The sequence below is a fragment of the Panthera uncia genome, assembly GCF_023721935.1.
Source record: "Panthera uncia isolate 11264 chromosome A3 unlocalized genomic scaffold, Puncia_PCG_1.0 HiC_scaffold_12, whole genome shotgun sequence".
In the NCBI taxonomy this organism is placed as follows: domain Eukaryota; kingdom Metazoa; phylum Chordata; class Mammalia; order Carnivora; family Felidae; genus Panthera; species Panthera uncia.
Window position 1 is genome coordinate 9918041 of NW_026057579.1, and position 27229 is coordinate 9945269.

A 27229-nucleotide genomic window follows, 5' to 3' on the forward strand; every position below is an offset into this window, starting at 1 on the left:
CTTTGCACTGATCTCTGCTCCCACAACGTGGTTCATTCTGTCATTTGCTGCTAGTGACATTCACCCGCCTCAACTGGCACATTGTTGTAGCTGTTTTGAGAAAGCCGGGGGTATCGGTAGCCTTATGGACACTGTGTAATCTGTTGGGGTACCTGCCAGACTCCTGTCCCTTCTAGCTAGTAGTTTCAGAGATTGGGCAAGAGCAGTTGAACTGATTCAGGTATCTCGATGGGTCATTGTAAAAGACCAGAAGCAGGAACTGGCTTAGTTTGATTAAAGGGCATCTAGGTCAGGGCTTGAAATTTTGAGTGTATAAAGGTATGTGTGTGCCCATATATTTGGGATAGCAAACGGGAAACTCAAATTTTGACCTGATGTCCAAGATGAGGCTGGTTAAAGCGTAGTGAGGAATCTTTATAGATCACTGCTAAGTACCATGGGAAAAAATATCCTTTTAGTTTATTAAAACTTGGGAAATATAAGAAATAAAACACAACTCCACAGAAATATGAACTACCAGTTGATTGTATTTCCAATAGATGCTTTTCTGTGCACATTTTCATATAGTTGAGATCAGATGTATACACTATTTTGCCTCTTACTTGCACTTAAGATGCTCTATGCATTCACTATTTTTGTAATTTTTTCAACGTCAAAATAATATCCTACTGTAGTTATATTCCAATATGGTTAACCACTTCCTTATTGTTGGCCATAGTGTTCTACTGTAATAAATAATGCTGTCATAAACATTTGTGCATAAATCATTATACCTTTTCTCCTTAGGACTATTTCCCGGAAATGACATTACAAGATTAAAGAATCAATACATCTTGAAGGCTCAGGACATTTTTAAGGGTATTTTGACACAAACATTTGGTAAAGTGTCTGTGTCAAAATACCCTTCTACCGGCTGTGTATGGGAATGTTCCAACTCGTGCCATCATTATCAGCATTGAATATTTTTAAAGTATTTTTCATGTTTTATTTATTTATTTTGAGAGAGAGAGAGAGAGAGAGAGCCAGAGCACAATCAGGGAAGGGGCAGACAGAGGGAGAGAGAGAATCCCAAGCAGGCTCTGCACTGTCAGCACAGAGCCCAATGCAGGGCTTGAACCCACAAACCGTTGAGATCATGACCTGAGGCGAAATCAAGAGTCAGATGCTTAACCGACTGAGCCACCCAGGCACCCCGCATATTTCTTGAAAGAAAAAAAATCCTTGCTAATTTAATATTAAAACATTACCCTACTGTAATTTCATTCACATTTCTGATTACCGGTTACAATATATTTACTCTTTTGTTTTTCCTCTTCTGTCAACAAAGTGTTCATGACCTCTGCCTATTTTTTTCCGTTTTTCATTCGCATTAATGAAATTTTGTTTTGCCAAGTCTCCACTGAAGCATTAATCAGACACTCACTAGAGGTCATTTTATTGAATTGACTTAAATATTTTATTTAAAGAAATATTCTGAAGACTATATAGTTTATTGGTAGGAAAAATAGAAATCATACGTGTTTAAAGATCATTTTGTACTGACATTATGCGAAATCGACTTCTCCAAGTAACATTATTAGTTTCGCAGTGATACTAGTGGAATGCATGCTGCAGAAACATGGTTTTACCTTCAAATCTGAGCACATTACCCTTACATCAGAAAAGAAAAAGGGATAATAAAAAACGCCACTCGCATTAGTTCAAAGTTTAGTAGACCACATCTGATTTGTTGAAGAGTGAGTTCTTTTATTTACCTCTTCAAGGAAGTGCTTATTTTTTTCACTTCTTTCTGTGCGTCTTTATCCTATAAAGAAAATACAAATACACAATGAAATTTCACACATTTATCCTGCTCCTCTAGCTACTTTGAAACAATCTTCGGTTGAGCGAGGGGATACTTTGTGCGGGACCATTACAAGGAAACTACAGATTTCTGAGATCCAGGCATGATTCAGATCTCCGAGACCACGTGTAGTGCAGAGAGCTACTCCCAGGCTGTTCCCCCGCCAGGTCTGGAGGGGTGGGATACCGGAAGAAGAGATCCTTCGGTGTAAGCTGACATATTGGCCCTCGCCACGGTGTTAATGGTAACATTGGTTTTTTTTTTTCTTCAGCTGTATGATGTGGAAGAAGTCCTAGCCTCAGCAGCAGGATTGGAAGAAATTGGAGATTCCACTGCAAGATCCAGGCTAGCTATACATTTCATCACTGACGTCATCAAGTAGTTTATATTAAAGGTGAAAAACCATATAATATGTTTTCTACATGGTCTAATATATTCCACTTGTTATTTCTTTAAAACAAGAGTGGAGGTTAGAAACAGTGGCAATAAATTTAGATGGCAGGGTACTCCTATGCACTTTTGCATTTAACATTTATTGAGTACCTAATTAGAAAGAATTTAAAGGATGTAACAAATTAAAACAAATAGATGAGAACAAATGAACAACATAATATTTGGAAGTGGCTGTTAGATTAAACAAACAAACAAACAAACAAACCTGGAAGTTCTTCAATAGTTTTAATCATAACGTAGTGTCTGGTCGATCAGATGTCTACCTACTAGCAAATCAGTATTTTTTCAAGGTTGTGAGAAACTATGATTAATGAATTTAGGGGATTAATGCATTATTTAAAATAACGTATAAAAAATACATTTATCTTGGTAATTCATGTTTATCTTGGTAACCCTGGGGATAGTTCAGTGCCTGGCACCGATAAGTCCCTCAATGGGATACCTATTAGCAGTAACATTTCCCATTAATCGATGTTTAGGGATCAATTTCTTGCAGAATAATGACATAAGCAAGAGAATCATTTCAACTAGATGCCTAAAGGAAAGAACGTGCAGAAACCAGAAGGAAAGATTTAAAATTAAGATCACAGCTTGGCAATATGTGTCCTCGCGCACCCCCACTCCCCCACCCCAATTCAACTGGCAGCGAATTCGCTCACCGCACACCCACAGCCACACCCGCACACACAACACCCCTCCCGTTGTACCTTGTTCCCGGGGCTTCCATCCAAGCATTTTATTTATTTATTTGTTATGTGCAGGTTTTTTAGCCCAAAACGCCAGCTAACGCCGCTACCCCCAAACACGCTTTCCTCTGTTATTGCCCCAAATGTCTGCCCTTCCCACCATCAACCCTCATTGGGTACTCCCCCCAATACCACCCTCCTTGAGTCAACCTCCCACTTTTCCTCTTTTTCTCACACATGTCTACAGAGCTCCCTGGCACTCCTGTTAGGGGACTTGTTTTGAAGTCATTTTTGTATAACCAGCAATGCATTTACTGAGAATATATTTTGGGGGAAGAGGATAATTGTCCTCTGCCATTTCTTATAGCTGTTAATCTCCTGGTCACTCTCCTTTTACATTTGTTTTTTATGACTTTGGCACCTGGGTCACTCTCCACGCCAAGGCCTGCCATCACTGTTGGAGACATCCTAGTTCCCATGGACCGTGGACCCCACCTTCCTGGAGTTAGCCTCCTCACCTCCGATGCCCTCCCCCATCACCCCGGTGAGTGGACCCTGGGCTTTGTCATGACCTACAACTGCCCTACCTCTGAAATAGGCGTCCTGCCCTCTGAACACAACTGCCCGTCTTTTCGTGTCATTTATCCAATTACTCTCAATTACAATAATTTTTCAACTTCCACAGATTTATTAAGAGATTTTCTTTCCCTCTTGTTCTCTGCCAGCTTTCTCCTGCTTTGACTTATTTTTTTGTTTGTTTGTTTTGCCTTGACTTGTTTTCTACCCACTTTAGACTCTATATCCAGCGACCTTTGAACTAAAAGACAAAAGCCCTTTCCCCCTCTGTGGCACCTGCCCTGGGTCTCTACAAACCCCCAAGTCCACAAATCCATCAACTTTTCTATTGTGTTGGCAACAAAAAAAGAGAACCCTGATGCGCTCTGGATGCCTTTCTGACCTCCTCAGGGCCTCCCTTATTCTACCAATTATCTCCTCGCTCCTTGGTCGTTCTTGAATCCTTCCTTCTTTGCGGACCTTCTCGTCATTTAAATGTGCTCCCCTATTTCCCATCTAAAAAAACACAACGATTTCTCACCTCTGGCACCACTTCTCCTCTCTTCCCCATCAAATTGTTGGAAGTGCATCTACCAGCACCGACCGCGTGTCTCAGTGCTCTGCACGGTCTCTGCGGCTATCGTTCCACTGACAACAGTCTGGGTTAAGATCACCAGTGACACAGACATCATTGAACTCAGCTCATTCCAGTCCTGACTTCTCCAGGGTTTCTGACAGAGGTGACCACTTCCACCATCCTTTGGCTTCTGAGACCCTGTCTCGTGGGGTCACTTCTGCTGGTCTCCCTTGTAGCTTCCTTTTCCTCCTCCCCTTCCATTATGCTGTTTCTCAAAGCTGATCCTCTGCCTGCTGCCTTTCAAACACTACATAACTTCACTGGGTGACCTCTGCCACCTTGTGGCTTCAGACATCATTTATGTGGCAAATATAAAATCAGTTTATGGATTTGAAAATCTCACAAACTCAGAATGTCTATACCTGAGCTCACCTTCTCTACCAAATCTGGCTCTCCAATGCTCCCCGGGTCCTTAAAGGGTACCTACATCTACCCTGGTCCGTTTCTAAAGCCAGGAACCCCAATCTCATTCTTGAGTCCTCCAACTTCTAGATATTCAATTTGTAAGTCTTGTAGAGAACACCAGCCACAAATCCGTTAAGTCTGTGTATCTCCGTTCACTGCTCACTGCCGTCATCTTAGTCGGCATCAGCGGCTCAGGTCTGTGCTACTTGCTGTAGTTAATCAAATGCTACTCCTTCTTCTAGTTTTGCTTCCCTCCAAGCCAAGTCAGTCCCCACAGGGTAGCCAGTTGTGCCCGCCCCAAAATCTCATTTGTCACTTGTTGCTTAAGACCCTGTAATGGTTTTTCCCTGCCTTTAAGAAAAAGACACAAGGCTCTCATCTCTTCTTTCCCTCTCGTGCCCAACATTTCAGCCATATTGTTATTTGATTCGACGCTTTTAGGCCTATTTTTCCATTCCAAGCCTTTGTCTGTTTTTAGTGTTTCATAAAATAGGGCATGTCTGCCACCTGCATCAGTATCACCTGAGATCATGTGAATTACTTGCAAAGTGTGTGTTTAATTGTCCAGGTCTCCATTCGCCCTTGCCATGTAGATAACATATTTCAACACTAATATCATCATTAGAACACACTATTTTGTGTTCTACATTTTTTTTTCAGTTACATTAAAAGTTGTTTTCTGATTGAACAAAGTTTTTGGAAATATGTTGAGAGCTGCAAAAAGAATAGAAGCTGATCAGCTTTCGACAGTGATGTAATAAAGGAAAAATGGCCCCATTACTCAGCATAACATTTCATTATTTTTTTTAAAGACAAATACCAATGCGTTAGATTTTTTACCAACAGCTTTTATTAATCTACTGAGGAGAAGTTATCTTATTGCCTATTACAGCTTACAAATTCTGCATTCAACATTTCCAAGAATGCATCACGGTACATCTTTCTACTACGTTTATTTTCAGTGATAGGTCATTTGCCAAAAGTCTAAATTATAGACTGAATTGTGTTCTAAAGGGTTGTTGATAGTTTCGTTTTCCAATATGAGTTTTCTTATATAAATTGTAGATAAAGGCATTTCTACTTTGACTTGAAGCCTGGGAGACTTCCCGGTGTGAGCATTTTAAGGCTGACTAAGGTATATGTGATCACGGAAGTCTTTCCTTCCATCATGATACTGAGAGTGTCCTATACAGTGACAATCCTCTCATGTCCTGTAATGTTGCTCTACGAGGAAAGGGGTTCTCATGTTCATTTCATTGAATTGCTTCTCTAACATGAATCATCTAGTATTTCCCAAATGGCTTCCTCCTCCTGGTAAAGACTTGCTCCCTTCCTGCTTGGTTTGCTCAGTGTTCTGTGCATTTGAAGCCTTGAGCTTTGGCTGAAGGTGACAGAGTTTCTCCCCTGTGGGAACTCTTGTGTCTATAAAGGTTAAAGCTGAGGCTGAAGGTTCTTCTCCATTCATTACATTTATAGGGTTTCGCTCCGGCGTGTATCCTCATGATGGCTAAGGTTAGAACATCAGCTAAGGGCTTTACCACATAGATGACATTCGTGTAGTTTCTCTGCCGTGTGAATTCACTCAGGCTGTTTCAAGGATGAGTCGTTACTGGAGGCATTTCTGCTCTGATTATAGGCAAAGGGTTTTCCTCCTGTGTGAATTCTCTGCTGTGAACAGAAGTTAGCTCTCGGGCTGAAGTGTGTGCCACGTTCGTTACATCGGTAGGGTTTCTTTCCAGTTAACACATGCTGAATCAGTTGAGCTGTGGGTATTTCCCCATTCTCAAAGAGCTCCTCTCCAGTGTGAAATCTCTGCTACTAACGGGGACAGGAGAGGATGTGAAAGGCGTGCCTGCATCCACTCGTCTCTTCATTTTTCTACATACGAATTCTATGCTGATCCTTCAACGATGGTCTCCAAATAAAGTCTCTGCCGCATTGGTTACACTCACATGGTGTGATACTCTCCTCCGTGTAAGCGTTTTTCTTCATAGCATGTCAACTGCACAGGCATCTGATCAACTCTGAGGGCTTCACTATGTTTCAAGTACTCGATATATTGTCCACATTTGCTCAAATGTCATCTTCTAAGGACTCAGGTTATGGTTTTGAATTCAGGGTATTCCTTCCTTCTCCAGATTCACACTATCCAAACCTTTCTGCTGAAGCAGCACACTTTCTCTCCATTGAGAACACTGCAGTTTCAAATTCCGGGGATACAAGGCTGCTCACATGCATGAATTTAGGCCCTGGAGCCCAAGGGCTGACACTCTCAATACCAAGTGCAGTGTGACGAGCTTAGGGCTCCCTGGAAGGGACATAAGACGTGTCACAAGTAACTATCATGCCAGGAAGAGGTTACAAGTGCCACAAGAAAGAGGCACATGAGGGAAAATACATCAATACTCTCCACCAAAGGCTTTGGATAAGTAAGAGAGAGACTTACTTATATTAAATGGTTACACTCCTGGCATGTGCGTGATGATTATCAAACATCAACCTGACTAGACTGAGGGCTGGGTAAGAATGACTGATCCCAGACTGATGCCGTGTCACCAGATATTTTAAGAATATTATTAAAGGAGGTCTAAGAGCGACGCCTGGATAGCTCAGTTGGTTAAGCATCCAACTCCTGATTTGGGCTCAGGTCATGATCTCACAGTTGTGAGATTGAGCCCCATGTAGGGCTCTGCAAGAACATGGAGCTTGCTTTGGATTCTCTCTTTCTCTCTCTATCAAAATAAATAAAATAAACATCAAAAAAAAAGAGGTCTAAGAAACTTCTTTAAGGTGCTTTTAAGATCAACCTAAGAAATATAAGCAAGGCCATTATATATCAAGAAAGCTTAACAAGTAATATATTTTGGACTGCCAATAAAAGGTTAGAACCCAAAGAGTGGAAATAGGGGGTTGTAAACAGAGTAACAGTCCCCGCCTGCAACTCATGAAAATGTCTCTTCAGAGAGTAGGAATAGTGTGTCCCTTCTTTAGTGGCCTTATTCATTTCCTTTTTAAAAAATATTTATTTTTTTATGTTTTATTTTTTTATATTTGAGAGAGAGACAGAGAGACAGAGAGCAAGTAGGGGAGGGGCAGAGAGACAGAGGCAGAATCTAAAGCAGGCTCCAGGCTCTGAGCCGTCAGCACAGACCCTGACGCAGGGCTCAAACTCATGAACCGTGAGATCATGACCTGAGCCGAAGTTGGACGCTTAACCGACTGAATCACCCAAGAGCTCCCCAAAATATTTATTTTTGAGAGAGAGAGAGAGCTCAAGCAGGGGAGGGACAGAGAGAGAGGGAGACAGGATCCAAAGCGGGCTCCACACTGATAGCAGAGAGCCCGATGTGGGGCTTGAACCCATGAACTGTGAGATCATGACCTAAGCCAAAGTTGGACGCTTAACCAGCTGAGCCATCCAGGCACCCCTAATTTCTTTTAAAATGTACCAGGAAGAATGAATTCTCCAGGCCCAGAAAATAAGTTCAAACCAGAAATAAACAGGCAAATAAGAATTTCTAACAAATGAGACCGTGGGCAATATTGCTGGGTTTCAGTAACTGACCCTACTCATACTCTGAGCTGTAGCATTCCCTCAGCTGGAAGGCAGGCTGCACATCTGTGGACTAATTGTAGCTTATAAACTTATCTGAGAAACCAATGTCTTAATTAAAAAAAAAATCAAATATGAGGGATGCCTGGGTGGCTCAGTCGGTTGAGCCTCTGACTTCGGCTCAGGTCATGATCTGTGGTCTGTGGGTTTGATCCCCGTGTCGGGCTCTGTGCTGACAGCTCAGACCCTGGAGCCTGCTTTGGATTCTGTGTCTCCCTCTCTCTGCCCCTCCCCCGCTCATGCTCTGTCTTTGTCTTTCAACAATAAATGTTAAAAAAAAAATCAAATATGAGGTCTTAATTAAGACAGAAAATTAAAAGCACGATTAGGATTTTATTACTAAGAGTGGTTACTAATGAGAGGGATGATTCTCCATTTATATAACAGGATGGAAATAACAGCCCAGGATTTTAAACAACAGGTTAACTTTAAAGCCAACTACACAACTTGTTAGCCAGGAAGACGTGTTCTTTACATTGAACACTCCCGGAGTCCTTCTCTTCCTGACACTGTTCCCGGTATAGTTTATTTCCTATCCTACAAGAGTTTGTCTTAGAAGACCAATTAATGTCACTTCAAAATGTGACAACAATTTCAAAACAGTTTTTTTCTTTACCAAATTAGCACATCCCTCGCACATCCCTCTCCGTAAAACAAAAGATTACATAATGCTTCCTGCACCGAACTTTGGCAGCCTGCCCCAGGTCAGTAACTTGGATACTTTGTCCAGGCAAACAACTCCCAGGCTGCCAGAGTGGTCATGATTTCCTTCATCAAGCATTCTCACACTGCCTTCGACACAGGAATCCTTTTTCAGTTTAAAAGTGGAACGTTTCTGGGGCTCCTGGGTGGCTCAGTCGGTTGAGCGTCTGACTCCCATTTTCGGCTCAGGTCATGATCTCATGTTTTGTGGGTTCGAGCCCCACGTCGGGCTCTAAGCTGACAGCATAGAGCCTGCTTGGGTTTCTCTCTCTCCCTCTCTCTGTCTGCCCCTCCCCCATTTGTGCTGTCTCTGTCTCTCTCAAAATAAGTAAATAAACTTAAAAAAAAAATTTTTAAGTGGAACGTTTCTCAGGACCCGAGATGACCTTCCTAGAGTCAAGAAAAGGCCACGTGAATAATAAAATACTGTAGTTTCAAGTTCTGGGGATGTAAAGTTGCTCACATGCAGGAATCTGGGCCCTAGAGCCCAAGGGCTGACATTCCCAATGTCAAGTGCAGTGTGGTGAGCTCAGAGCTCCCTGGAAGGGGCAGAAGACATCACAAACGACCCCAATGTCAGAAAGAGGTTACAAGTGCCACGAGAAAGCAGGTATGTCAGGCAGGTTCACATGACAGAGGGAAAACTGATGGCTAGGTTGCCTTCACTGTTATTAGTGGCTCTGCTGGACATTTTGGAAATGAACAGACTTGTCAGCAGAATCACTAATGGGGTGGATATATTTCAATCTGGAAAAACTTACAGAGATAGGGGGACTACAGATAACTCTCCTCAGTCTATTTTCTAATTGAAAAAAAATTGATATTCCTGACATTACATTTACTACTCAAAACAAAACAAAACAACAAAACAAAACAAAACCTCCTAGAAAATATAAATGGAAACATCATTGGAAAAATAAGTAACGTAGGAAATACTTATTAATGCTATTTTGCTTATTACCTAAATATTTCCACAGTGCCCAGCTTTTTATTTTTATGCTATGAGTCTTCTGATTTTTCCTATCCGTACTTATGGGTGCTTATTACATGCCAGGCATGATAGTTGGCACTGGGAATAGAGGGGTGAATGAAACACACTTAGCCGTGACTTTCCTGGAAGAATCACACAAACAATTATACAACCACAAACCGTGCTAGACGATGTGAAGGAAAAGTACGAGGTACTTTCTTGCCTGGGAGTGGCAAGGAGGTCTTTCCTAAAGAAATAACATTTATGGTGAGGCCTGAAGGGTGAGTAGGAATAAAGCAGGGGAAGGGAGTGGAGGGCTTAGGTGGGAGTGTTTCAGGAAGAGGCAAGAACAGGTCCCGAGGGTGTGAAGCAGGGAAAGGCATAGTGCAGAGGTGGGGGGAGTGGGCAACAGAGATCAGAGCCTTGAAGGACATGCTAAACATTTAGGACTTTATCCCCAAACCAAAGGGTTTCAAGTAAGAAGTGACATATTGAGGTTTACTCAATCTGTTCCTTTGCTGCTACTGAGAGCCAAGAATGGCCTGGTGGAAGGAAGAAAGCCAAAGACCAATGGGAGGCTCGCACGTTGTAGTTCCAGTGAACTCGGGTGGTTTCCTGCTTGGAGTGGTAGCAGTCGAGTGAGAGGGCAGTTGGCTAACTCAAGGCATGCTTTAGAAGAGGAAGACTGAGACTTGGTGAGTGGGTGGATGTCTGTGTCGGGGGCTGAGGGAGATGATTCCCAACTGATGGACGGATGTGCCATTTACTAGAGAGGAAGTTGGAAAAGACGAGATCCAAAGGCCCAATGACGAGTTGAGTTTGAGATGTCTGTGAAACATCTCGGTACAGATGTCAAGTAGGAAGTTGGATACTCAGGTCTTAGGGCTCAGGAGGGAGGTCTAGAGATACGAATTTGAGGACTCCTGGCAGGGAGATAGCATCCAAAGCCATGGACCATAGGTTTGTGGGGCAGGAAGGAGGAGAGAGGAGAGGAAAGGAGAGGAGGGAAGGAGAGCGGAGGGGAGGCGAGGAGAGGGGAGACTTAGGGACCAAGGACCAAACCCTGGGGGGGGAGTCATTGATATTTAGCCCTTGTGTGACACCTCTGGATATCGTGCACAACTATTTGCACGTCAAACCAGGTATTATGCCTCACTATCATACTGTATGCTAATCTCAAATTCTAAAAAGAACGCACAGGCCCTCAGTTTTAAATGACTGCATATAACCTGAAACATCATTCAGGACAGATGGAAAAGTTGGTAGGGTCCCCACCACCTCTATGGAGCAAGCAACCAGAGGGACAAAATCTGTTTTCTGCCCAAACAATTGCACAAAGTGTCTTCTGGAGAAGTGCCGCTCCTGAGCCTAGGCTGTTGTGCGCCTCGACCAAGTGAGGGATCGGAGTGAGAAGGACAATCAACCCCGCAGGAAAGCCCAAACGTAAGCCGTCCGAGACCTTGCGCGGGTGGTTGCCAGCAAGGCGCAGTGAGGCCTGAGCAGCCCTGTTTAAAGACGGAGGCATCCCTGAACCCTGAAGTTCCCGGCAGGTCTTATTACGCTCCCCCCTTTCTTCCTTGTTTCCCAGGACTGCGCTGAACACCCCTGCCCCTCCCCCTCCAGGCAAACAAATCTCCGCTTTTCCACCTCTGTGCCTTTGTTCACCGCCTGCGAGGCACTTCACTCTCACCTCCACCTTACGTACACTCTCGAAGTCCACCTCTGATGCTACCGGATCTCTTCCAGGTGAAAATAATTTCTCCCTTTCCACTATTTCCATCACCAGTTATTTGCCCCTCTCCGAGCACTTCAGGCTTTCCACCCTGGACTACAGTTACTTGGGTATATGGCTTATATTCTCTCCCAGGCTGTGAGCTGCTAGAGAGCTGTGGGTGTGTCTATATTTGAGGCTCACAACAACCATCGGAGCCGGTTTTGCTTCCACAGAGAAGACAAGGGATGCTCCTTTCTGAGGCATTTCTTTCCGCTGTGATTCAGAGGACGGTAATGTGCGGCGGTACGAGAAGGGAGCAGGAAAACACTGATCTACTTCCTTGTATTCCTACAATACCAATATACGGCTCACAGCAACACAGACTGGGCCATTAACTCTGAAATTCCTAAAACAGAGCACATCCAGAATCCTGAATTAGTGAATAAAAGGGCAAGAAGCAACGGGATAGTTTCTTCTTCGTTAGCGGTAGGCATTCAAAGACCAAGAAAATGTCAAGGCATCATTTTTAAGCTTCTTCACGGTAGAGGATAATCACACCCTACTGTGAGCAGAAGACTGAAGACGGCAGACCCCTGGACGGTCTTCTTGCGGTCTAATGCTTAACAAGCATCAGTATATTTTAACTGCTAGCCCATGATTTGTGTGTCCCTTAAAGAGACAGGGAGTCTGCTGGTGAAGGGTTACCCACAGCAATTCTAAAAACCTCACAGCACATGTTCAATCCCAGTGAAATCCCAAATGTTTTAGTATGGAAGAAAAATCCAGACGCACCTAAGCCAGCTGTTCCTATCTGGAGCTAGAAAAGTACTGGTGACAATAACAGCCTTCGCCGTCCCTGTTGGGACTTACCTCTTTGGTAACACAAGGGAGCAATACTGCCAAATTACAAAACTTCACAGCATCATCTGTTTGTTCAAGATCAATGTAACACTAGAAATGAAAAGTCGACAATGTGAAAGGGAATCCCATTTTCATGTAATGCATTCAAAGTGATCTTAAAACAAGTGGTCTTCCTTACCTTGGCCAAGAACAAGTAATTGGACTTAGAAAAACCAGGGTGTAGTTCTTCAACCTGATTTTAAGAGAGAACAGAAAAAAGAATAAATGGGGCAATATTATAACAACCAGTAAAGAATCAGATATTAACCAAGTTGTCTGAAAAATTTAGATTGGTTGTATTACATCTGACTGGTTTGATCAATTCAAGTATGGTGGAAATACAGCTTTTGAGATTATCCATTAAAATGAGATTATTATTGGGGCGCCTGGGTGACTCAGTCGGTTAAGCGTCCGACTTCGGCTCAGGTCATGATCTCACAGTTTGTGGGTTCGAGCCCCACGTCGGGCTCTGTGCTGACAGCTCGGAGCCTGGAGCCTGCTTCGGATTCTGTGTCTCCCTCTTTCTCTGCCCCTCCCACACTCATGTTCTCTCTCTGTCTCAGAAATAAATAAACATTAAAAAAATGAGATTATTATTATTATGCTCATAGAGCTTATGAAACAATGAGATCCTTTAAGATTTCAGGATTCCTTTGTATAACCTATCCTTTCTCTTTTTTTCTTTTCGAGGACAGAAACAATTGGCGATACATGCTCCCAAGACAAGTCCTATACAATTTAGTCTATTTAGAAGACGATTAGAGGATGATAGGTATCCCATGACAAACATCCTCCACCACGTTAGTATTTGATTTCTTATGATTTCAACACATCCCACGGGCTGAATAATATCTAAAGTCCATCGCGTCAAGTATTTTTGAAGAAAAGACAGACCTGGGAAACAACTAGTCCAAGTAGCAGACCTACTTACAAATTTTAATAAGTGGGTATTATGAAGGCACTTTACTAAACTCTTATGCACATCTACTAAACTTTTTTTTAATGTTTATTTGTTTTTGAGAGGGAGAGAGAGAGAGACAGAGAGAGAGAGTGTGAGCAGGGGAGGAGCAAGAGAGAGAGGGAGACGCAGAATCCAAAGCAGGCTCCAGGCTCTGAGCTGTCAGCACAGAGCCCAGTGCGGGGGTTTGAACTCACAAACCACAAGATCATGACCTGAGCTGAAGTCGGATGCTTCACCGACTGAGTCACCCAGGCACCCCACACATTACTAAACTTTTATGCATCAGTTCCCTTTCTCTATCTCTGGTGAATAAGAATTCTTGCAGGTGCCTGACATTGTTACTAGAGAGCACTTCTTAGAACCTAAGTCAATCTTTGGTCAGCTGCTGCTGTATTAAGGGCCAATGCAAATAAGCTCCCAATCTGACCTTGGAACCCAACCCAGAGAGACGTAGAACCCAAGCGAAGGTTACTTTTTTTTTTTTTAATGTTTATAATTTTGAGAGAGAGAGAGAGCAGGGGGAGGGGCAGAGAGAGAGAGGGAGAGAGAGAATCGCAAGCAGACTCCGTGCTGTCAGTGCAAAGCCCAATGTAAGGCTTGAACCCACGAACTGTGAGATCACAACCTGAGCCGAAACCAAGAGTTGGATGCTTAACTTCCTCCAGGAGCCCCAAGAAGGTTACTTTAAAAAACGTACAAAGATATGCATGTTTTACAAGATACAAGTGATACGAACATTTCCAAAACTAAAAAGTGAGTGCTTCTTTGTTCTGACTTTATTTTCAATTTCAATCTCATCTCCCAGGGGTAACCACTATAAACAGTTTGACACGAATCTTACCAGACCCTTTATCAAGCATACACAAGTAAAAAAAAAAAAAATTCACTTTGGAAAAAAATGAATATGGGACCATTTCTGTATATTGGTCCAAAACTTTTTTTCCCACAACATATCACAGACACATTTCTGTGTTTGCATACACAGATCTACCTCGTTCCTAAGAGGTGTATTTCATATTACGCATATGCCGTAATTAAATTAAGCATTCTTTATGACACATTTAGACATTTTTTTACTGTTACCAATAATGATCAGTGAAATACTTTCTCCTGTATACTTGTGTACAAGTGTGATTATGTCTGTAGAAGAGATTCCTGGAAGTTGAACTGCTGAGTCAAAGGATACATGCATTTTAAAGATGGATACTATTGGGTGGATCTAAGACTTAGGGGGCTGAGGAGTTCACATCTTTGGTAAAGGGCATATACTCTACAAAACCCAAAAGGGAAGGATCCTAGGATAAAGTGTCTTGGACTAGAGAGTCAAACTGGGTGTTTATTCTTTAGGACCGAGTAGATGAACAGTGTGTGGATCTGGCCAAGAACTTGCTAGTGAAACAGCAAGGCTGCCAACAGATGGGAGGACACTGTCAAGTTCAATCCTAGCCAGAGCCTGGAAAAGCCTAGAGAGCCACCCATGGTATTGATGAGTTCTGGTTCTGCTGGTTCTCTCTTGTCCAATCATTTCCATCTCTACTCTTCAAGTCTACTAAGTGCATTTTTTAAGTCTCTCTAAAAGGAAGACTTTGATTAAACTTTGTTCAGTTGCACCTTCTTCTATGTCCAGTAGTTGCCCAGCTCTGTCCAAAACCTGTTCATAAAACTTGCTTCAACATATGAGAATAAGCAGCTTATTTCTTTTTTTAGTTAATTAATTATTTTTTAAATTTACATAAAAGTTAGGCTATAGCACAACAATGATTTCAGGAGTAGATTCCTTAATGCCCCTTACCCATTTAGCCCATTTCCCCCTCCCACAACCCTCTGCTTGTTATCTATATTTAAGAGTCTCTTATGTTTTGTCCCCTCCCTGTTTTTATATTATTTTTGCTTCCCTTCCCTTATGTTCATCTGTTCTGTGTCTTAAAGTCCTCATATGAGTGAAGTCATATGATATTTGTCTTTCTCTGACTAATTTTGCTTAGCATAATACTCTCTAGTTCCATCCACATAGTTGCAAATGGAAAGATCATTCTTTTTGATTGCCGAGTAATACTCCATTATATATATATATATATATATATATATATATATATATATATATATATACACACCACATCTTCTTTATCCATTCATCTGTCAATGGACATTTGGGCTCTTTCCATACTTTGGCTATTGTTGATAGTGCTGCTACATATATAGGGGTGCATGTGCCCCTTCGAAACAGCACACCTGTATCCCTTGGATAGATACCTAGTAGTGCAATTGGTGGATCATAGAGTAATTCTATTTTTAATTTTTTGAGGAACCTCCATACTGTTTTCCCAAGTGGGTGTACCAGTTTGCATTCCTACCAGCAGTGCAAAAGAGATCCTCTTTCTCCGCATCTGTTGTTGCCCGAGTTGTTAATGTTAGCCATTCTGACAGGTGTGAGGTGGTATCTCATTATGGTTTTGATTTGTATTTCCAGGATGATGAGTGATGTTGAACATTTTTTTTTATGTGTCTGTCTGCCATCTGGATGTCTTCTTTGGAGAAGTGTCTATTCATGTCTTTTGCCCATTTCTTCACTGGATTTTTTTTTTGGGGGGGGCGGTGTTGAGTTTGATAAGTTCTTTATAGATTTTGTATACTAACCCTTTATCTACTATGTCATTTGCAAATACCTTCTTCCATTCCATTGGTTGCCTTTTAGTTTTGCTGACTGTTTCCTTCGCCGTGCAGAAGCTTTTTATTTTGATGAGGTCCCAATAGTTCAATTTTGCTTTTGTTTCCCTTGCCTCCGGAGACGTGCTGAGTAAGAAATTGCTGCTGCCGAGGTTAAAGAGGTTTTTGCCTGCTCTCTCCTCTAGGATTTTGATGGCTTCCTCTCTTACATTTAGGTCTTTCATCTATTTTGAGTTTATTTTTGTATATGGTGTAAGAAAGTGGTCCAGGTTCAATCTTCTGCATGTCGCTGTCCAGTTTTCCCAACATGATTTGTTGAAGAGACTGTCCTTATTCCATTGGATAGTCTTTCCTACTTTGTCAAAGAGTAGTTGGCCATATGTTTGTGGGTCCATTTCTGGGTTTTCTATTCTGTTCCATTGATCTCAGTGTCTGTTTTTGTGCCAGTACCATACTGTCTTGATGATTACAGCTTCGTAATAAAGCTTGAAGTCCGGGGGTGTGATGCCTCCAGCTTCGGTTTTCTTTTTCAAGATTGCTTTGGCTATTTGGGGTCTTTTGTGGTTCCATACAAATTTTAGGATTGTTTGCTCTAGCTCTGTGAAGAATGCTGGTGTTATTTTGATAGGGATTGCTTATTTCTTTAATATTGGCATTTTAATCCTGCATATATACCTTAGCACTTATGTTTAATTAGCCATCCTGATTATAAATCAGAACATCTCTTTCTTTTTGTGCTCATGGTTAAAAAAAAAAAAAAAAAAAAGAAGCCACCAAAGGTACATAGGCTACTAACAACACCAACTTCCTAAAATGGAGCAGATTCTAACTTTTTACCAAAGGGCTTGCCTAAATAACACGGAAGGTAGTTATTTAGGTAAGTACCTAATGTTCAGTAGAATGTTCTAGTTAAGAAGCAGTTCCTAGCTAGGCTCTTAGAACACCCTATAATAATACCTGGCAGAGAATATTGTAGCTGTTTACTTGGTCTTGACTGTACAAGTTCCCTGGAGACAGGAGCTGCATTGGTCATTTCTGCATTCCCTACATTTGCCATGCTGGTACTAGGTATGTGCTTAATAAACATTACTGAATAAGCTAGCATTGTTTTAAAAACATCTCAGAAACTCAAGCCATAGCCCTCCACCATATCAGGGCATAGAAGAAGGCTCTGCAGGTGGTAAAACCACTCAGGGAGATCCAGAGGTCTTATGTTGCAAACAGTGAGTGAGATCAGGGCCGTCCGTCTATCCCCCAACACTGCCACACCTGTTATCTACTACACACACCCAGGCACTGATTTCAGGCTCTCAACCTCGCCATGGGCTGCACAGGAATAGCTCTGAGAGCTTTAAAAACACTGATCAGGTTTTAAAAACACTTTGTTGTGACCCAATAATTCCATTCCTAGGTACTTACCAAAGAAAATTAAAAACATGTCTACACAAAAGCTTGCATATGAATGTTCATTGAAGCTTTATTAATAATAGCCCCAAATTGGACACAACGCAAATGTCCACCAATGGACAAATGCATAAGCAGACTGTGGTATATCCACAAAATGGAATATTACAAGGCAGTAAAAAGGAACTATGGATACACCGATGAAATGAATGAATCTCAAAACATTATGCTGAGCAAAGGAAGCCAGATACACAAAGTAAAAGCTCAATGATTCCATTTATATAAACTTTTAGAATAGGTCAAAAAAACAGAAAAGCAGATCAGTGGTTGCCTGGGGCAGGGGCTGAGGGAAATTGACAGCAGAGGGGCAAAGAGAACTCTTGAAAGTGGTGGAAATGTTCTAAATCTTAAAATGGTGGTGGTTACTTGAGTGTATTAATTTGCCAAGCTTCAATGAACTGCATACTTAAAATGGGTGCATTTTATTGAATATAAACTATATCTTAATATATTCAAAGATTCTGAAATAATTAGTCTGGGTCATGGTCTGGGCTGGCATTTTTTTTTCAAAGTTCACCCACTTATTATTTGAGAGAGAGAAAGAGAGAGAGTAAGCAAGTTGGGGAGGGGCAGAGAGAGAGGGAGAGAGAGAATCCCAAACAGGCTCTGTGCTGACAGTGTGGACTCCATGCAAGGCTCAGTCTCAGCTCTCCAGATGATTCTAATGTACAGCCAAGGGTGAAACCACTGCCCGAGGGAATTATGCCAGAATTTTGGATGAGGTGGGAAGCATGCTATAGTTTGAAAGAATTCCCACAGAGGATTCACAGATGACTCCTGATCTAAAATCACCTCCCTGGATTGCTGTGATGCTGTGGGGGATAAGATTTCACCAGTTATAAGAGCAAAATAATAGCAGTGAATGTTTATTTGTAGTTAGAGTAGTTAATGTGCGAGGTTCTGGGCCAAGAAAATTACAAGCATTATTTGATGAATTGTATCACAAATCATATAAAGTAGGTATTCATCTGCTTCACAGATGAAGAATGTAAGATTAGGAGAAATAAAGAAACACAGTCAGGTCACAGGGACAGGGAGAGGCCCAGATCTCAAACTGATTCTAAAGCTAATGCTCTACATCTCTCCAGAACTGAGATGGATGGTCTAGGGACACATTCCTGGCCCCTATGAATCCTCTTTGGAGACACAGAGCTGGGGACAGGAGTCCTACAGTCTAGGGTCCAAAAACACGACTTCCTACTGGGACTAGGGGTTGCAGACTCTCCTAGGGCATGGGATCCAAGTTCCTTCTCCTCCCCACACCTCCCAGATTTCTCATTTCCTCCCCAGCCTTTGCCCTTAGCACTCTGGGCTCCTAGGTACCCCCAGATGTTGCAGTCAATGTAGAAGGGAGCTTTCCTGATGCCTTCTGACTCTGAACAAACACCACCAAATGCATTTTCAGATAGAATCTAAGTCAAGACTGAATGGGGAGGTCCCCAAGATGATTTGCCAAGGTGTTTACATTTTAATAACATTAACATTTTCTGAGCTGATATGGAGCACTTCCTAGGAGCTAGGAAATCGCTAAGTAATTTACTTGTATTAACTTATTTAATGTTCACAACAACACTCTGAGTCAGGTACTATTCTCTCCATGTTATTGATGAATTTGAGAGAAAGGTTAAGAAACTCGTCTAATGTTAATCAGCCGGTAAGTGGCAGAACTGAGATTTAACCAGGTGGTCTAGTTCTAGAGGTTGCAATCCTTACCTCTATATCGCTGGGCCTCTGATCACATTTGATTTTATCTGTGTAATATTTCAGGTACATTAGCACCTTAAGAATTTGGGGGCAGTGTCCTAAAGATCTGATCCCCCATTTATAACTGCTACTATGGAGAAATGAGTTTCAAGCCCCAACAACATTTTTCCTAATTAGCTTAGCACCTTCTATGAACCATTTAGCTTAAATATACCCATGATCTATATATTTTTTTAAATGTTTATTTATTTATTTTGAGAGACAGAGAGAGAGAGAGAGAGAGAGAGAGAGAGAGTGTGTGTGTGTGTGAGAATGGGGGAGGGGCAGAGAGTAAGAAAGAGAGAGAGAATCCCCAACAGACTCCACACACAGCATGAAGTCCAACTCGGGGCTTGATCCTACGACTGTGAGATCATGACCTGAGCAGAAATCAAGAGTTGGTCACGTGACCGACTAAGCCACCCAGGTGCCCCTACTATGATCTGTATTCTTATAAATTTAAAATGAAATAACAAATTACCAGTGGTGGATAAAAGGTGAAGAAATAAGGATGATACAGTTTTAAACTACATTCATGTCTTTGGTCTGCCATTGTGTGACACTAGAAAAAATTAAGCTCCTGAGGTCTTGATTTCCTTTTTTTAAGTTTTAATTTAATTTAATTTTAATTTAATTTAGAGAGAGAGACCACAGGTAAGGGAGAGGGGCAGAGAGAGACAGAATCTTAAGCAGGTTCCATGCTCAGTGCAGAGCCCGATGTGGGGCTCGATCCCATGACCCTGGGATCATGACCTGAGCCAAAATCAAGAGTTGGATGCTCAACTGACTGAGCCACCCAGGTGCCCCTTGATTTCCTTTTTATAAAACAAAAAAGATGACATTAAATAAAAAATAAGAAACATCTGGCCCTTGTACTTTTATTCCCTGTACTTTTTCCCACTGGACTCATGCTTAAGCTCAGAACATTTATTTTTTTCCACAGAGCACAGTAGGTAGGCACTAAGCATTCATTCATAAATGGAAAGTACAATGAAATGTACTTGTGATCTTAGAATATGTGTTCTCTAAATCCCTTTCAGTTCTACAAAATTGATCCCTAAGATACAACAAAAAAATATGAGAAGGTACAAAATGTTGGACAATACAATTTAGAGTCTGATTTTGTCTATATTGTTACAAATCTGAAATAGGTAGCCGAAAAAGATGAAACATCTTAGTCTCTATAAGATTCTATAACTGGTTCCAGAGAAAGATAAAGGGATTAGCCTACCAGAAAGTTGATTATATGCACACACATATATTACTGTTTAGAGTTTTATTATACATTTTAAACAGGAATGAAAATACTGGTTTGGTCTGATACCCTAAGAATGTTCTAGAGAACTGTCTGCAACCTGTAGAATGGCTTTTGAAATAGCTCTCCCTTTCGGCATCTTTTAGTTCTTTAAGATTAAACTGGTTCTATATTAGGCTCATTACGAGAATTTGGAACCAAGTCTAATAATCAGGGCATGAATGCTTTTGCACATGCCCACACAACCTGGAGAGCTGCTCTTGGATTTGGTAGTAAGGGCTGTACCTAGGACCTAGGGAATAACTAGCTGCTCTGGGAAGCAGTTTGGACATGCTAAAACTAGGACTCCACCCCAGGCTTCCATTGGAGATCTACATGAAGAAGGGTAGGGGGGACTAATGCAGCTCATAGCCAGTTCGATACTAAAATAATGGATACACAAAATATACCTTAAGGAAATTTTGCAAAGCTTCTTCTACAGTTGAGGATGGTATTTTTCCAAACAAAGTAGCAGCCATTTTTTTCTCAATCCAGCTCAGTTTCGAGACCTGCAAATATGAAGCAACATCATTCTTAGAGAGTTTTCACTTTTTGAATGAAGAATCTCTCCTCAGTTAGATGTGTGTGTGTGTGTGTGTGCGCGCGCGTGTAGGTGTATATGTGTGTGTATGCATATAATACATAAATATGGACATATTCCTAAATAACATATACAACAGAGATCAACTTAATGATATTAATATTGTACATTCCCTTTTTTATAATTCTAACAAACTATGAGCTCTAAAAAGCACTGGTTACCAAACCAATTTAAAATACTCATGATGAGGGGCGCCTGGGTGGCTCAGTCGGTTAAGCATCCGACTTCAGCTCAGGTCACGATCTCGCACTCCGTGAGTTTGAGCCCCGCATCGGGCTCTGGGCTGATGGCTCAGAGCCTGGAGCCTGCTTCCGATTCTGTGTCTCCCTCTCTCTCGCCCCTCCCCCGTTCATGCTCTGTCTCTCTCTGTCTCAAAAATAAATAAAAAAATAATAAAAATCAGAGTCAGGGGTGGGGATGGGGAATAATGCTGATCCTGTTTGTTCATGTGATTCAAGAGTCTGAGATGGCCATACAGTATTTCTTTGCATGGAGTATAGGAGCTACCAGACCCCACCTTTTCTTTCTTACAGCCTACTTCCCGCTGCCAACCTGATCCAGAATACAGCATCACAGAAATGTAAATAGAACAAGGATCCTCAACCCAGGGGGAGTGTAGAGCGAGGTCTTAGTATACATATTTACAATCCAGGAGAAAAATTTTTTAACCAATAACCACCAAAATTAAATTTCCTGTTATCGTTTATTTTTTGCTTCCTTCTCCCATCATTTTATTTTAATTCCAGTTGAGTTAACATACAGTGTTATGTTAGCTTCAGGTGTACAATATAGTAATTCAACACTTTCATATATCACTCAGTACTCTACAAGATAAGTGTACTCTTAATCCCCTTTACCTATTTCCCCCATCCACCTGCCACTGCCCCTCTGCTAACCATCTGTTCGTTCTCTTAGTCAAGTGTTTGTTTTTTGGTTTATCTCTTTTCTTATTTCCCTTGTTTGTTTCTTGAATTCCACATGAGTGAAATCATAAAATATTTGTCTTTCTCTAACTTATTTCACTTAGTGTTAAACCCACTAGATCTGTCATGTTGTTGCAAATGGCAAGATTCCATTCTTTTTATGGCTGAATAATATTCTTCTGTGTATAAATACCACTTCTTTATCTATTCATGTATCAATGGATACTTAGGTTGCTTCTATAATTTGACTATTATAAATAATGTTGCAATAAACATAGGGGCGCATGTATTCCTTGGAATTAATGTTTTTGTATCCTTTGGTAAATATCCAGTAGTGTGATTACTGGATCATAGAGTAGTTCTATTTATAATTTTTCAAGGAACCTCCATACTACCTTCCACAGTGTCTGCACCAGTTTGCATTCCCACCAACAGTGCATAAGGGTTCCTATTTCTCTACATCCTCACCAACACTTGTTATTTCTTGTGTTTTTGATTTTAGTCATTCCAATAGATGTGAGGTGATATCTCATTGTGGTTTAGATTTCCATTTCCCTGATGATGAGTGATGTTGAACACTTATTCATGTGTCTGTTGTCCATCTGTATATCTTCTTTGGAGAAATGTCTGTTCATGTCTTCTCATGTTTTAGTTGGATTATTTGTTTTTTGGGTATTGAGTTGTATATGTTCTTTATATATTTTGGGTACTAACCCTTTATCAGATATGTTATTGGCAAATATATTCTCCCATTCAGTAGGTTGTCTTTTAGTTTTTTTGGTTGTTTCCTTTGCTGTGTAGAAAATTTTTATTTTGAGGCAGTCCCAATAGTTTATTTTTGCTTCTGTTTCCCTTGCCTCAGGAGAATCATCGAGAAAGATGTTGTTATGGCCAATATCAGAGAAATTACTGCCTGTGCTCTCTTCTAGGATTTTTATGGTTTCAGGGCTCACATTTAGATCTTTATTCCATTTTGACTTTGTGTATGGTGAAAGAAAGTGATCCGGTTTCATGTTGCTGTCCAGTTTTCCCAACACCATTTGTTGAAGAGACTGTCTTTTTCCCATAGCATATTCTTGCCTCCTTTGTCAACGATCAATTGACCATGTAATTGTGGATTTACTTCTGGGCTTCCTATTCTGTTCTATTGATTACATGTCTATTTCTGTGCTAGTACAAACTGTTTTGATTGCTACAGCTTTGTAATATAACTTGAAGTCTGGAATTCTGATACTGCCACTTTCGCTTTTCAAGAATGCTTTGGCTATTCAGGGTCTTCTGTGGTTCCATACAAATTTTAGGATTGCTTGTTCTAGTTCTGTGAAAAATGCTGTTGGTATTTTGATAGGGATTGCATCAAATCTAAAGATTGCTTTGGAGAGTATAGACATTCTGACAATATTTGTTGTTCCAATACATGAGTATCGATGTCTTCCCATTTCTTTGTGTTATCTTCAGTTCCTTTCATTAATGTTTTATAGTTTTCTGAGTACTGGTCTTTCACCTCTTTAAGTTTATTCCTAGGTATTTTATTATTTTTGCTACAATAGTAAATGGGATTCTTTTTTTAATTTTTAAACATTTTATTCATTTTTGAGAGACAGAGAGAGACAGAGTGTGAGTGGGGGAGGGGCAGAGAGAGAGGGAGACACAGAATCTGAAGCAGGCTCCAGCCTCTGAGCTGACAGCACAGAGCCCAACATGGGGCACGAACTCACGGACTGCGAGATCATGCCCTAAACCAAAGTCAGACGTTCAGCCAGTTGAGTCACCCAGGTGCCCTGGGATCATTTTCTTAATTTTTCTTTCTGCTGCTTTTAGAAATTCAACAGATTTCTGTACATGGGGATTTCTTATCCTGTGACCTGAATGAATTCATTTATTAGTTCTAGTAGTTTTTCGAGGAAGTCTTTTATTTTTTCTACATATAGATTCTCCCAACTGCAAATAGTGAAAGTTTTACTTCTTCCCTACCAATTTGAATGCCTTGTATTTCTTCTTCTTCCCCTTCTTCTTCCCCTTTCCCTTCTCCTTCTTTTTGTCTGATTGCTGTGGCTAGGACTTCCAGTACTATGTTAAATAAAAGTGGTGAGAGTGGACATCATTGCATTGTTCCTGACCTTAGGGGAAAAGCTCTCAGTTAGCTGTTTTTCCACATAAGGCCTTTATGATGTTGAGGTAGGTTTCCTCTAAACCAACTTTGTTGAGCATGTTTATCATGAATGGATATTTACTCTGTCAAATGCTTTTTCTGCATCTATTGAAATGTTCATATGTTTTTTATCCTTTCTCTTAATAATGTGATGTATCACACTGACTGATTTGCAAACAATGAACCACTCTTGCATGCCAGAAATAAATCCCACTTGATCATGGTAAATGATTTTTTGAATCTATTGTTAGATTTGGTTTGCTATTATTTTGTTGAGGATTTTTGCATGTATGTTCATCAGAGATATTGGCTTGTAGTTATTTTTTGTAGTGTGTCTTTATCTGGTTTTGGAATCAGGGTAATGCTGGCCTATTAGAATGCATTTGGAAGTTTTCCTTCCTCTTCTATTTTTAAGAAAAGTTTGACAAGAATAAGTATTAACTCTTCTTTAAATATATGGTAGAATTCACCTGTGAAACCATCTGGACTTTTATTTGTTGGGAGTTTTTAAATTACTATTTAATTTCACTGCTGGTAATCAATCTGCTCAAATCTTGCATTTCTTCCTGTTTCAGTTTTGGTAGGTTATATAGTTTCTAGGAATTTATCTATCTCTTCTAGGTTGTCCAGTTTGTTGGGATAAATTTGCATAATATTCTCTTATAATCCTTTGTATTTCTGTGGGGTCAGTTATTTCTCCTCTTTTGTTTCTATTTGAGTCCTCTTTTTGTTTTTGTTTTTGTTTTTTTGATGAGTCTGGCTAGAGGTTTATCAATTTTGTTGCTCTTTTTAAGGAACCAACTCCTAGTTTCACTGATCTGTCCTTCCGTCCTTCCTTCCTTCCTTCCTTCCTTCCTTCCTTCCTGCCTTCCCTTCCTTCCTTCCCTTCTTTTTCTGTATCATTTATTTCTGCTCTAATCTTTATTATTTCCTTCCTTCTGCTGGATTTGGGTTTTGTTTGTTCTTCTTTTTCTAGCTGTTTTAGGTGTCATGTTAGGTTATTTGAGATTTTTCTTGCTTCTTGAGGTAGACCTGTATTGCTATAAACTTCTCTCTTAGAACCACTTTTGCTGGACCCCAAAGATTTTGGATTATTGTGTTTTCATTTTCATTTGCCTCCATGTATTTTTTTTATTTCCTCTTTAATTTTTTGGTTGACTCATCCATTGATTAGTAGCATATTATTTAACCTCCATGTATTTGTGTTCTTTCCAGATTTTTTCTTGCAGTTGATTTCTAGTTTTACAGCATTGTGATCAGAAAAGATGCATGGTATGACTTTTTGAATTTGTTGAGACTTGTTTCATGGCCTAACATGTGATCTATTCTGGAGAATGTTCCATGGGCATTTGAAAAGATATACTTATTTTTATCGCTTTTGTACTTTCTACCTTTCTTACTCTTATTGATGGTTTTTCCTTTCCACTCACAGAGTCCCCTTTAACATTTCTTATAGGGCTGGTTTAGTAGTCCTGAATTCCTTTAATTTTTGTTTGTCTGGGAAACTCTTTATCTTTCCTTCTATTCCGAATGATAGCCTTGCCAGATAGGGTATTCTTGGCTATAGATTTTTTCTTTTCAGCACTTTGAATATATCATGCCACTCCCTTCTGGCCTGCAAAGTTTCTGTTGAAGAACCTGTCTCTAGCCTTATGGGGTTTCCCTCATATGTAACTGTTTTATTTTCTCTTGCTGCTTTTAAAATTCTTTACCACTGCTTTTTGCCATTTTAATTACTATATATCTTGGTGTGGACCTCCCTGGGTTGATCTTGTTGGGGGATCTCTGTACCTCCTGGATCTAAATTTCTGTTTCCTTCTCCAAAATCAAGAAGTTTTCAGTCATTGTTTCTTCAAATATTCTGCCCTCTTTTTCCTCTTATTCTTCTTCTGGGATCCCTATAATGCAATTGTTATTACATTTGATGGAGTCACTGAGCTCCCTAAGTCTATTCTCATCTTGCATAATTTCTTTTCTCTCACTTGCTCAGCTTGATTCCTTTCTATTACTCTGTCCTCCAGATCACTGATTCGTCCTTCTGTTTCTCCTAGCCTGCTATTTATTCCATCCAGTGCACTTTTAATTTCAATTATTGAGTTCTTCAACTCTGATTGGTTCTTTGCTATTTCTGCGTTAAGGGTCTTGCTGATGTCCTCCACTCTCTTCTCAAGTCCAGTGAGTAGCTTTGTGATCATTACTCTAAATTCTCTATCAGGCCTATTACTTACCTATGTTTCCCTTAGGTCTCTTGCTGTGATTTTGTCCTGTTGTTTCATCTGGGATATATTCCTCTGTCTCCTCATTTTGCCTAACTCTCTGTGCCTGTTTCTCTGTGTTAGGAAAGGCAGATAAATCTCCTGCCCTTGAACATAGTGGGCAGGGTGTGTACCCTTAACAAGGTGGTGCTGGTCCTTTTCCACAGGAGATGTGCAGCTGCTGCCAAGACAGGGGCCAGCTGGGCCACTCTGCAAAGCACATGTGGGCAGGGGCACGGTGCTTGCAAGTTGTGTGCGTCAGTCCTCTTCTACAGGGGATGCACAGTATTTTTTGCTTCCTTTTAAAAACTTTTCTTTTTTCCCAAATATGAATATTAGAGGTTTATCATAAAAGATTAAAAGGATTCAGAAATGAATACTTAAGAGGGTACTGATACTCTCTCAACCCCATCAAGTGCCTTCCTTTCCAGTATCATCTTCTAGGTTTCTAGTAGCCATTAACCTCTATTAAACAAAATTATTCCCTTGCTTTCCTACATAGTGTTATTTATTGCTCTGTTTATTTTTGCTTTTTTTTTACTTTAAAAAAAATGATACCATGTTGTTTATTTCTTTCTATGACTTATTTTTTTCACTTATTATAGTTTTAAGATTTTATCCAGGTTGCTGAGTGTGACTGAAGTTCTGTCGTTTAAATAGCTGTGAAACATTCCATCATTTAAACATATGT

General features: G+C 40.6%; 1 protein-coding gene and 1 long non-coding RNA gene across 9 annotated transcripts in view; one reads left to right on the forward strand and one right to left on the reverse strand.

Moving 5' to 3' along the window:
- LOC125937528 (uncharacterized) overlaps positions 1-27229 on the forward strand; it is a 91531-nt gene that overhangs the window by 43809 nt on the left and 20493 nt on the right. The gene's annotated exons all lie outside the window — the stretch shown is intronic.
- The window catches only part of RMDN2 (regulator of microtubule dynamics 2), a 77337-nt gene continuing 51026 nt past the window's right edge, over positions 919-27229 (reverse strand). For 4 of the 7 annotated variants that reach the window (XM_049652280.1, XM_049652279.1, XM_049652286.1 and 1 more), the window contains exons 8-11: positions 21018-21116; positions 12618-12671; positions 12449-12529; positions 920-1804 (exon numbers count right to left, since the gene is read on the reverse strand). In XM_049652280.1, coding sequence (XP_049508237.1) covers positions 1751-1804; positions 12449-12529; positions 12618-12671; positions 21018-21116 — 288 coding nt within the window. In that variant the 3' untranslated portion in view covers positions 920-1750. The other 3 variants (XM_049652283.1, XM_049652284.1, XM_049652281.1) reach the window with 3 other exon arrangements.